Source organism: Cervus canadensis, chromosome 17 (genome assembly GCF_019320065.1).
Source record: "Cervus canadensis isolate Bull #8, Minnesota chromosome 17, ASM1932006v1, whole genome shotgun sequence".
Classification (NCBI taxonomy): Eukaryota; Metazoa; Chordata; class Mammalia; order Artiodactyla; family Cervidae; genus Cervus; species Cervus canadensis.
Window position 1 is genome coordinate 9,727,381 of NC_057402.1, and position 12,546 is coordinate 9,739,926.

The window sequence follows — 12,546 nt, forward strand, 5'->3', positions numbered from 1 at the left end:
GATGGATGGAAAAGGAGGTGGCATAAGGACCAATCAGGAAGGGCCAGAGTCCAGAGATCCTGAAGGGATGGGGGAGTGATATGGACACATGAGTTCAGGGACTGTTCTTGGACCTTGTAGAGGCCAGCATCATGCTCAGTGCTGAGTCAGGCTCCCAGCCCACTTTTAAAAACCACCTCAAAGTTTCTTTCCACTTGGATGCAAAGAAAGAACTTCTTTGGGCTGGTGATCCAACATCTGGTACACAGTTGGTGCTCCATCAATGGTGACCGAGGCCCCTCCTCGCCAGGGAGTGGCTGCCGCCTATACAATGGCCCCCAAAAGATGCGGTGTTCCCTTCACAGGAACAGACATCTTTTTATCATGAAAGATGGCCCATCCCTGCAGCTAACTTCCACACGGCTTGTTTAAATCCCTCTGTTCCCTGAGATCTGGATGTCAAGGAAGGCTGATTCTCTTGGCTCTCAACTGGGGAAAGAAAATGACTTTTGGCCTAACTTAGCCCATAACAATTATGAAAAATAAATTGAAGCGATGGCTAGCAGATGGGGCAAAATGAGTGAGGCCTGGCTTCTTGCACCCTGCTCTGCAGGACACAGACAGAGACCCTGCTCCCTGGAGTGTGAAATGACCAGGCACTTTCAAATCAAATCAGGAAGAAGGCAGCACCAGCCTTGGCCTGGGGGCCTGTGCCTGGACACCCATGGCCTCCCATTGGCAACACAGGGCCTCCGTTGGGCTTCTAGACCCTCAGATGAGGAGAGCCAGGGCAGGATGGGAACTCCTGGGAAGGGCCTCAAGAGGTTAAAAAAGAACTTATTGGTTTTCTGTATGATTGTAAAAATATGTGCTCGTGGTGGGGAACTTGGCAAATGGAGAACAAGGAGAAAGAGAAAGTAAGCTAGAGCTGTGGACCCGGACAGTAGATTCTCATTCATCCTCCAGATAAAGCGCCCCCACGGGAGTGGCAGCGCACCTGGGCTGCCACATCCAGTCCCTGGCTGTGCCCTGGGGCTGCCTCCACTGACCCCCTGCCCCCAAAGCTGGCTCCTTTCATGTTTTAGGCTCAGCTCCAACTCAGTCCTCGGAGACCTCCCTGACCCCTGTCTGCATCCCAGTTACTTAGCCTGGGTGGAATTTTTTTTTTTTTTTTTCCTGGAATTCACTTCTGTTTGTAATTGTCTCATTTCCTTGTTTGTTGGCTGGCCACCATTCCCAGGAATCTACCTGAGGGCCCTGCCTCAAGGGCACAGGGTCTGTCCATCAGTGGGGGCTCCACTGTTATTTCTTAATTAGGGAATAGCCCACCGAGGTTTCTAGTATTTCAACCACATGAATGTGGCAATGATGAACATGGCCCATATGTATAAATATTCACTGGGCCCTGCCTGAATTTTTTTCCTCTCTTGGAATATCTCATATATAAGCCATTTTCCTCCCCTTTCTTGCTCTGTGTGTCTGTTTGTTTTCTGGAAAGGGTCAGAGTACTGAGCTGGGGGCAGGGACCTCATGTCCCTAACTCCTTCTTCAGCCTTTGGCAAATTCCAGGACTCTAATGCCTCTTTTTTCTTTTCTGTGTTTGAAAAGCCAATAAAGAATTCTGCCTAAGGTATGAGTTGTGAGCCCCAAATAAGATCCTGGAACTCTCAAGACTCAAAAGAAACAGTGAAGAAACACACACATACCCCGCAGAAAGGTCCATACTCATTCTTTTGTTTTCAGTAAAGCCCCAGAGAGGGTCACTTGGAGACTGAGGTGCCCCAGACGCATGGAGTACCCCAGCTCCCCTTGTGTCGGCCGCCTCTCCTTCCTCCCTAGATCTGGGGCCACCTCCGTATTGGATCCCCGCGGAACAGGTCCCCACTATCCAAACCCAGAAAAGAAATCTGGAGGGAGAAACCCCCGACTCCATCTGCACACTCGCTGGCCCCCTTCCCAGGCCCTGGCTGGTGCCCGAGTGTCCTAGGGGCGGGTGGCCCCGGCTTGGGGCGCCCCATTCTGTCGGGGGCTGCCTCCCCGAATTGAGCGGGGGCAGGGGGCCTGGGGTACAAGGGTGTGCCTGTCAGGGTCCTAGGTGGGACTGGGGTGGGGTGGGGGGAGGCGCTGGGAGTCAGGGTGGAGGGCGTATCAGGGACCCGCGGGGTGGCGTCACCCGACTCACCGCCCCCTGAGACATCACAATCTGGGGGCCGGGACCCCGCGCCTCATCACCAACCCTTTTGCAACCACACAATCCAAGCCACAAACACCCCGGAAAAAAAAAAAGAAACCGGCCGGAGTCCAGCCTCCCTCCCTCCCCGCCCCGCCCCTCCCCTCCCCTCGGCCCCCGGGGCCCCCGCCCCCGGATGGGGGAGTGAGCGCTAGCCCGGCGCCCCGCACCCGCCGCCCCGCGCCCGCCCGCTGCCCGCCCGTGGCGGGGGCGGCCCGCCCGCGCGCCCGCCCCGCCTGCGCCCCGCCCGCGCCCGCGCTCCTCCGGCTCCGCGGCGCCCTCGCCGGGTGCGTGCCGCTCGCACGCCCGCCCGCCCGGCTCTCCGCGCCCGCCGCCCGCGCCCGGCCCCGGCGCCCCGGCCCTCCCGCCCGCGCTTCATGGCTGCGCAGGAATGGGACTGGTTCCAGCGCGAGGAGCTCATCGGACAGATCAGCGACATCCGAGTCCAGAACCTGCAAGGTAACGCGCCCCCGCCTCCCCGGAGAGGGGCGCCGATCGGGGAAGCCCGGAGCCCCGGGAGCCGCTCCCCCACCCCCACCGACCGAGCTCCGACCCGCGCCGCCCCCGGCCCGGTCCTGCCCCCGTCCTGTCACTTACTGGGGGCCCTGGGGAAGGGGTGGCGGCGAGATACCCGCCCTCAAACCCCGGCATTGCCGCCCCCGGCCAGATGAACAGTGACCGGGGGTAGGGTGGCACACACGTATGTGTGTGTGTGTGTGTGTGTGTGTGTGTGGTGGGGGGCATCCCATTTGCTTTGTGGAGGGGACGTCATGACTCCCCCTCCGGCCACAGCTGCGAGTTTGGAGAAGTTTGTACTTGGGCTCTTGGGGGTGGTGGCCCAGGTCGGGGAGGGGAGGAGAAAGTGCGTTTGCGTGCGTGCGTGTGTGTGAGTGTGTGTGTGTGTCTGTGTGTGTGTTCGCACACAGTTCCTGAGTACCTCCAGGGCTAGGGGAATTGAATGGGGGGCGGCGCCTCGCGGTGGACCGAGGAGGAGGTCAGAGGCGCGGATCCGTGGGGTCAAGAGGCCGCTTTGTTCGGGGAGCTGACCCTCCCCTGGCCCGGGGGTCTCCGGGGCGGGCTGGGGGTGGGATAAGGGCGAGAGGCCCGCCCGCGGCACGGGACGCTGGGACCTGTGTGTATCTTGGGGCAAGGTGAAAGTGAAGCTTGGGAGCCAGCCTGTCTGACCCGGGCTGGGGGTGGCGGGGGGGGGGGGGGGGGGGGGGGGGGGGGGGGGGGGGGGGGGGGGGGGTGTCTCCCGCCACAGATGAAGTGTCTTTATCTTCCCGGGAAGTCTGTCCATTGTGGAAACTTAGAAAGCACAAACATATTTAAAGGAAAAACTTCATCCACAATCTCCTGGTAACCCATGCATCCACCACACATCCAAAGAAAGCTGCTTTTCGTGGAGGTGTACTTCCAGCCTCTCTTTTCTTATGTGGACTCTGCAGAACTGGACCGCATTCCACCTCTGGACTCTCTTCACCCATATAGACCCCGGCAGGGAAGTTTAGCAGCTTCGTCTTCAGGCTTGGATTTCTAGAGGTTCCATGGTTAGGTGGTGACTCAGAGAGAGCTGGGAGGCCTGGACAGAGAGGTGATGGGGTGGGGTGGTGGGTCCCACCTCTCATTGCAAGTGGGCAGGGTGCAGTCTTGAAGGGGGTGACCAGGCAGTCAAGTTTAAACATTACAACTGGTAGAATATTTCTTGTGAGCCCACATGGTCTGCTCCACCCCTAGGCTGGGCAGGGACCGTGCAGGCAGAGGTGACTTGAAGTGGGGAGGAAGGGAGGAGCCCTGTGCCCTGGACTCTGTAAGCCGAGCTTGTTCTGGGCTCCCCTCAACCTTTTCTGCTGTGATTGGCGTAAAACACGGAGGACTGAGCTGGAGATATTGAAAATGATCTTTTTTGATAAGTCTCACATCTGGGTCCTGTTGCCTGAGAACAGACATCCTGTTTTGGGGGTGGGTGTTAGTATCTTTTGCTGAGATGGCATCTAGTTTGGGCTGTCAGGGTGTGTGTATGTGAGAGGCAATCAGTGGGTGTTTAATAAGCACATATAACCAAATCTTGGTGCAACAGTTCCCTGCACCCCTCAACTCTCAATGTAAAGGATATCAACTTGTGAAGGGATGTTCAACAATATGAGCAGCTAGTTACACCTGGAACAGGAGAGAGGGCTTCACTGAGTGGGCGCAATTTGAAATGGGTCTTGAGGGTTGAGTAGGAGCTCAACGAGTGGGCTCTTCTCTCTCAGCTCCCAGTGAACCGCCCTCACTTCTACGCAATTGCCAATTACAGTGTGAGCGTCAATGGGCTTTGCTATTTTAAAAAAACAAACTTTTAACACTGTGTATTATTTATGTTTGTGTATGTGTACATAAAATGTGCATTCATTTCAAGGACAAGCCCAACATATTTTTATGGGTGGATACACATGTATAACCATTACTAAGGTCATGATGTAGAAATTTTCTAGTACCTGGTTGGATGCTTTGTCTCCCCACCATCTCTACCTCAACAAAGCAGCTACTATTTTAATCTTTATTGCTATAATTTTGCCTCTAGAATTTCTTACAAAATTGAACAGTACAGTGTATGTACTCTTTTGAAATGGCCTTTTTTTTTTTGGTTCCGCATTATATTGGTGCTTGTATCACATTCTTGCTTGTATCAGTAGTTCCTTTTTTAAAGTTTTTTAAAATACTCCTTCATTGAAGTATGATTTACATATCATAAAATTCAACCTACGTTTATAATTCAGTGATTTTTAGTAAATCTGGAGGGTTGTGCAAATGTTTTAACAATGCAGCTGGGGAACCCTTTCATTACCTGCTAAAGGTCCCCAGTACCCAGCATCTCGCTGTGTCAGTCACGCTCCCAGCCCTAGATCAGACAGAACGTACTTCGCTGTTTTTGCCAAGGTCTCATCCACTGTATGGATGTACCTGTTTGTTGACGTGTTCTTCAGTGAGGCCCCTTTGGGTTGTTTGCAGTTCAGGCTGTCCTGGAGGGCTGGAGCTGTCAGTCCTGGGGGGAGCTGTGGAGGTGCTGGCCGATAGCTGTGCAGCTCTGCCCAGCATCGCTGAGAAGAGGCTGGGAGAGGAGGTGGGGACAGGAATCTGTCTTGTCTCTCCCCATCTTTCTGTTGGCGTCCCCATCTCTTGAGGATGCTAAATGGCCATTTTCTCTCCTCGTCTCTCTGGTCCTCAGGAAGTCCAGCCAAAGGGCCAGGTCTGGAAGGCAGCCTTCACTGAGCTTAGAGCATCTGCCCAAACCAGCTGGTGGGTGTCGGCTGGCCCTGGACGTGTCTGGGTGGACATGTAGGCCGTGGGCGGGGCCCTCGATCATCTGATCTCGGTACTGGTCAAGGGAGGCAGGAGTCCAGGCAGAAGGGTTGTTTTCCAAACTCTGTGCTTCCTTCGAGCACAGGTGGGCAGCAATTGTCGTGGTGATGGGATGCCGGGTACAGTGGCATTTCACAGATCTGCCTCACGGGGACTGAGGCGGATCCTCAGCCTCCAACAAGCTTTTCTCTATGGCCCCGAACTGTGGAATTCTGGAATCCATGCAAATATGATTGTAATGTCACCAGACCATCCCCCCTGGAATGCTGGAATGAAGACCTCCCGACCTGTCTCTGGAGGTCGGGGCGAGCAGGGCAGGAAGCGTGGCCTCCTTCTGGAGGGCTGTGACGACTCCCTGTACCTGACACGTGAAGTCCTTTCAATGTGCTCACATCCATGGGCTCCTAAAAGTGTCTGCAGATGAAGGACTCTCTGGCCGAGAGCACAGAGGTCCATCTGGGCGAGAAGCTGGCTGTGTCATCCCCCCAGGGTCCCTTGCAAGGAAACGGGGGCAGCCCAAGCTGTTGACCTTTTCAGAGGGGAGAACGTGGAATTGCAGGATGTGGGCAGCTGCCACCTGGTGGCCCCCACTTCCTGGGAGCTGCGTGGGGGGGAGTGGAGGCTGGAGGCAGCCAGTTCAGGTCTACGCCTTAGTTCTCAGTCCGGCTTTGGGCAGCCAAGGGGTGGGTGCCCTTCCGATGCCAAGGCTGCCCTAACTGCCCTCCTCTTGGACTTGGCCTCAGGGTCCAGCTAAATGCTGCACCAGTTCTGGGGTCCCCTGACTGTTGGTCCAAAGCTGGTGTCAGGCCAGGACTTGGAAGATGCCCCTGTTTATATAGGGAGCCTCCACCACCCCCAAGATTCACAGCCCTTTTCCTGTTGAGTTTAGCAAACATGTGCCAAGCAGATCGCGTCATGCAGACACCAGGGAGCGCGGAGTTGGTTCCTGTCCCTGCTTTGAAGGAGCGTAACACCATCATGGCTCTCAGCCAGACTGGGACTGCAGTTTTCTGTTTCTGGCAGCAAAGTCATCCGTTCAGTGCGGGACCGTCTGCTGTTGCACGGGCACCTGTTGGGTCTAATGCTGTGAAGCTTGACCTCATTGTTCCTGAGCGACCTGGCTAAGACCTGGCACCCAGAGTTGGAGGTGGATGGAGTTAGGTAGGGCTGGGCTTCCTAGGGGACTCAGAGGTGAAGAATCCGCCTGCCATTGCAGGAGACGTGAGAGTTGCGGGTTCCATCCCTGGATTGGGAAGATCTGCTGGAGTAGGAAATGGCAACTCACTCCAGTATCCTCACCTGGAAAAATCCCATGGACAGAGCAGTCAGGCAGGCTACAGCCCATGGGGTTGCAAAGAGTCGGGCACGACTGAGCACATATGAAATGCAGCAGTGGGCAGACATAAGCCTTCCTCACTGCATCTCTAGGGGAGCCTGCTAGGAAGAGGGGTCCAGCACTGCCAACGGGGCCCTGCTAACTGGGGTTCCCTAAGCAGCATCCCTGCCTTTGTTTCAGCGTCTCCCTCAGCCAGGATTTATCGGAGAGCAGTATCACCCAGGGTTAGCAAAACAAACTGTGTCTCGGGACACTTGGAATTGACTGCCAAACAGAGGTAGTGACAGTTCACTCAACTGTGAGCAGCCTGCGTGCCAGGCAAGGCACAAAAGTTAGAACTCTTTCCACAAGTCTTGGAGGCTGCTTGAGAAGCGGAGAGCTAGCATGACTTGCCCCCAAGGTCATGGGCTTGTAAGTGGGGCTGAGATTTGAATGCAGGTCAGACTAAGCCACGTTTCCCATCTCAGTGGCTCTGTAAACCTTGGGCAAAGGCCGCCTGGGTGAGGGAGCTGGTAGCCTCAGGGTTGGGAGCCGGGAGGGCCTCTGGGGGGAGTCGGCATTAAAACCAGACCTTGAGTGTGCATACTAAGTCGTTTCAGTCATGTCCAACTCTTTGCGACCCTATGGACTGTAGCCCACCAGGCTCCTCTGTCCATGGGATTCTCCAGGCAAGAGTACTGCAGGGCGTTGCCAGACCCTCCTCCAGGCAATCTTTCCGGCCCAGAGACTGAACCCATGTCTCTTAAGTCTCCTGCATTGGCAAGTGGGTTTTCTTTACCACTAGTGCCACCTGAGAACCCAGACCTTGAGGGCAGAGCAGTAACTTGATGGCACGAATTCTATTGTGTTATGCAACACGGAAGGCAGCAAAGTGGCCCCAGGATTGCCTGAAGGCAGGCTCAAGGGCAGGACTGTGCCTGTGTGCTCAGGAAGATCGGCCCTGGCCTTTATACCTGCTTCCTCCTCTCCTCCCGTTGGCCCATGCCTAGGCTCTCCTCACGCCAGCCCAGACTCCATAGTGACCTCCTCCAAGTCACCCACCACCCAGCCACCAAAGCACGTTTCCGCTAATGCCTTCAACAGGTCTCCACGGCCAGCCTGGGGGCGCAGGGCAGCTCCCGTCCACCTTAGGATAAGCATCCTTACCCACGAGAGCTGGGATGTGGGAAAGGTCGGGCTGCTCTGGTTTACAAGGTGAAGTCCAAGTCCCTTCCCTGCTGGATGAGGCCCTGTGGGGTCTGGTACAGGATGCCACATCAGCCTCCCCTCTCTCTCCTCGTACGTGGCACCCTCCCGAGGGCAGGAGGAGAAGGGGACGTCAGAGAACGAGATGGTAGGTTGGCATCATCGATTCCATGGACATGAGTTTGAGCCAGCTCTGGGAGATGGTGAAGGACAGGAAAGCCTGGTGTGCTGCAGTCCATTGGGTCGCAGAGAGTCGGACATAACTGAGTGACTGAACAGCAAAGACCTCTCACGCAGATAGCCATGGAATCAGGAAATAAGGCCATGGTCAAAGCTGGTCAGTGCCCAGAGAAGCCAAAGAGCCTACAGGGAATCTCTCCTGCTTCTGCCTCCTTCAGCTCTCAGAGGGCGCAGCAAGTGTGCTGGAGGTTTCTCTACAAAAGAACCACCAAGTAAATCAAATTCAGACGCTTTGCATCCTCCAGGAACTTGCTGCCCATTAAGGCTCTGCCCCCGGGGCTGTGTGCTCAGTTCTAAAGGATGAGTCAGTATGTAGAACGTGGCTTTCGGCCCCCCAGCTGGAGTCTTGCCACCGGCTTTGAGTTAACTCTGGATCTTGCCCACGAAAGGCTGTGTTCCGGCCCGGCTGCCTGCCTCCCTCCGGGTGCGGATTCTTCTCGAGCAGGCTTTCCAGGTGGAGCAGGTGTGCCGCTGGGAAGCCGCAGCCAGGACTGGGCGGCTGCAGGCCTGGGTCTGGGTCCTGGCTTTGCCCGCTCGCTTGCTAGGGGATCCTAGTGGGATCCTGGGAAATCTCTTCCCTCGCCCTGTGCCTTAGTCTCCTCATCTGCCGAAGGAGAGGGTAGGACTGTCAGGGGCTCACATGGGGCCCCGAAGGTGGTGCAGGGAGGGGCAGGCCCTGGATGAGCGGGCGTACATACCAAGTTGCTTCAGTTGTGTCCGACCCTGTGCGACTCTATGGACTATAGCCTGCTAGGGTCCTCTGTCCCTGGGATTCTCCAGGCAAGAATACTGGAGTGGATTGCCATGCCCTCCTCCAGGGGATCTTCCCCACCCAGAAATCGCACCCAAGTCTCCTGTGTCTCCTGCATTGCAGGCGGGTTCTTTACTGCCGAACCACCAGGGAAGCCCCCTGGACAGAGCATCCCCACCTAAAGCCATCCTGGTTCCAGCCCCTGGCACACATGGGCGGGCGGCCATCCTGAAGCTCTTGGCGCCGCTGAGCACAGATGGCTGCGTTCCTGAATTGCTTTTGCTGTCAAGTGCAGGAGACTCACTCCCATTAAAGGTCCCTTGTAGAAGAGGTCGCAGTTCATGAGTTCTGCTAGAATAGTACATGTGGGTAAATGAGGCGCCTTCTTGGTTTATTCTTGGGCTGGTTAATCATGGTTCCTAGGAAGAGCCCAGGAAAGGTCTGGGACACATACTCTGAACTAGCTGGGCAGAGTTGAAGGTTGGCCCCGGGGAGGTTCAGGGACCGGCTCACGCACGGCCCCTGCCCTGCACGTGCACACTTGTACTGAGGAACGTTCCAGACCAGGTGGAGCAGAAGCCCATCACCGAAACGGTTGGCCCGCAGTGAGACGGAAGCCTTCCTGGTGACCCCGGAAGAGCTTTCTCGCAGAATCCCTTGTTAGTGATTGGCCTTGAATCCATCAGAGCAGTCCTGGGGTTGGAGGGGAGGCTTCTGAGCAGATCCAGCACTCTGGGGAGCCAGCCCTTTGCCCAAGAGGCCCAGGTTACATTAACTGCCCTCCCGGAGCCGGAGAACACTCTGGCATTTAATTTTTGACTGAAACAGCTGAGGCAGTGGGCAGAGTCCTGCCCAACCAGCCAGAGGTCACGCCTGCCCTGCTTCAGAGGGGAAGAGAGAAGAAGAAAGTAATTGTCTTTTTAGTGGTTGAACCGTTAGAAACCTTTTCTTACTGCCCCCCACCCCGTCCCCGCACCTCTTATTTTTTTAAACAGTGGTAGATTGTCTCAGTCACAGAAGGAATTAGAGGCAGCATCAAAAATCACAAAGGGTGGTTTTAAAGAATCTTTCACAGTTTTTCCCCGAGTAGTCTGTCTGCTTTTCTTTCATTAATTTTTTTTTTTTTATCAGGGCAGGGATTAGTGAACTATGGTCTGAAGGCTGGATCCAGCCCGCTGCCTGTTTGGGGGGAATCAAGTTTTATTGGAACACAGCTCTGTCCATTCAAGCGCATCACAGTGGCAACAGAGAAGCTGTGACCACGGAGACCCACAAAACCCAGAACGGTTACTGTCTGGCCCCTTCGGAGTGTGGGAATCCAGAGAGCTTCCCGTGGGGTGGCCGGGTCCTTGTTTTCTCAACCCAGACCCAGGTCACATGACAAGTCAGAGATGCTTGTGAAGGGTTGTTGCATGTACGCGGCCCAGCCTTCTTTGCAGAAGGTTGACACGTGCCTGGGGTGGGTTCTGTGCCTGCTTTAGAAATGGACTTGCCCCTGGAAGCTCAGCCATTTGTTCAAATAATCGTTGTTGAGTCCACCCTCGAATGTGGGAGCTGGGATGGAGGGATGGATTGGATACTCAGGACACTGTGGACAGGGGCATCTTGAGGCTAAGATGAGCACTTTAGGACTGAGGATGCTAAGGTGGGTGCTCCCAGGAGTAAGGGGCCGGGGAGGCCTGATCCAGCCTTAAGGGTGTGGGCCTGAAAATATCCATAGTCCCAGAGGCGGACAGTGTGGGACCACTGGGTAGGGGGGTATGGTGGGGGCGGGAGAGGGCTCTCTGGTGGGTTTGCAGGCAGGGTCGGGGGGTGCAGTGCGGGGGTGGAGCCCAGAGGTGGCCCCTTCAGCTGCATTCCCCTTGCCCTTCTTGAGCACCAGGGTCCACTGCTGCTTGGAGATTATAGTCCAGAGCTCTGAGGACCAAGAAAAGTCAGGGAGGATTTAGGGAATTTTGTGAAAGCCTTGGAATCGTTCTGGTGTCAACCAATGGGACCTTCGGCTCCTGCAGAACTTGGGGTGGGGAGGTCTAACTGGAAGGCATTAGGGCTCAGTGATGTCATACCCCACCCCACTTACCCCTCCTAGGGGGGTGCACTCCATGTAGGCAGGAGCCTTTGCAGTATTTATATCCCTTTTTATATCTCTTTTAAACTATTTTTAATCTTCTACAGTATGACATACTTAAAAAGCAGCGTTCCGTGGCCTTCTTGCTGGGAACTGGGGCAGGGGGTGGGGAGGGGGCGTGGAGGTGACCTGACAGTGTGGTGGTGAAATAACTGGACTCTCGGATGAGGCCTCTCTCACCTCCCACAGCCATCAGTCCTGACCCTCAAGCATCTCTCTTGTCTACACCTTTCTTTGCCTCTCTTGCCTACTTTTGCAAACATCCTCCTTGTCAGTTGCCAGGACCACTGTTTTCTTGCTTCTAGCTTCTCTGGTCCCACTTCAGCCCTGCAATCCGGAGGTCTGTCTCTGTCTCTCTGTCGCCAAGTCAGTCCTCTACTAAAACTCTTTGCCCTTGGGCAGAAACCCTGCCATGTGCTCTGGGAAACCTCACTTATGTGTTTGCTGGAATCAACCAGCTGCCTCCGGAAGTCGTCCTGTTTTTCCTACAAGTCACTCCTTTCTCGTTCCTGTACCTTTGTTTGCACGTCTTCTTCTGCAGAGAATGACCGTGGCTATATCTAGGGCAGCACCCTGCCTGTGCCCTCCTGGGGAGGAATTCACAGCCACCTCTCCTGGACTCCTGGCCACCCAGCCCTGAGTAGGTCCCCAGAGGAGCACATGCATCTTTGTCCCGCCAGCTCCCAACATGGGATAGGTCTGTAGAACTGTTGGCCACATTGTTATAGGCTGAACGATGGCCCCCAAACATGTCACCAGAACCAGGGACTGTGTTCCCTTACTTGGTGAAAGGGACTTTGAAGATATGGTTAAGTACAGGATCTTGGGATGATCACAGGTTACCCAGGTGGGTCCCCCTAATCACAAGCATCCTTGTAAGGAGGAGGCAGGAGGGTTGGAGAGGAGATGTGTGGGTGGAAGCAGAGGCCATAGTGATGCCGTTGCTGGAAGGGTCTGTGAGCCATGGAGTGCAGGCAGACTCTGGGAGCTGGAGCGAGAAGGAAAAGGAGCCTCCTCTAGGGTCTCCAGGAGGAACACAGTCTGCTGACAACTTTGATGTTAGCCTGTCACACCCGTTGCGGACCCCTGACTTCCAGAACTTTCAGATAATACAATTGTGTTGTTTTAATCCTCTGTGTATGTGGTAATTGGTCACAGCAGCCAGGAAACTGACACATGAATGAATTACAGGTGGCTTATCAAGCCTTCTCCTCTTTCCTGGAAGAGACACACCTAGGGAACATGTACACACCTGGAATACCGTTTCGTTTCCAGGGGAGTGTGATGGACACCATAGGGTGGTGGTACTGAGCCTGAGTCAGGAGTGCGGAGGCCTGGCTCTAGTCACAAGG

The 12,546-nt window shown here is 55.3% G+C and overlaps 1 protein-coding gene across 7 annotated transcripts in view; it reads left to right on the plus strand.

Annotated features, from left to right (window-relative positions):
• Positions 1-2,502: 2,502 nt before the first annotated feature.
• CLMN (calmin) overlaps positions 2,503-12,546 on the plus strand; it is a 123,347-nt gene continuing 113,303 nt past the window's right edge. For 6 of the 7 annotated variants that reach the window (XM_043489689.1, XM_043489691.1, XM_043489692.1 and 3 more), the window contains exon 1: positions 2,503-2,668. In XM_043489689.1, coding sequence (XP_043345624.1) covers positions 2,587-2,668 — 82 coding nt within the window. In that variant the 5' untranslated portion in view covers positions 2,503-2,586. The remainder of the gene's footprint in view (positions 2,669-12,546) is intronic. The other variant, XM_043489695.1, reaches the window with a different exon arrangement.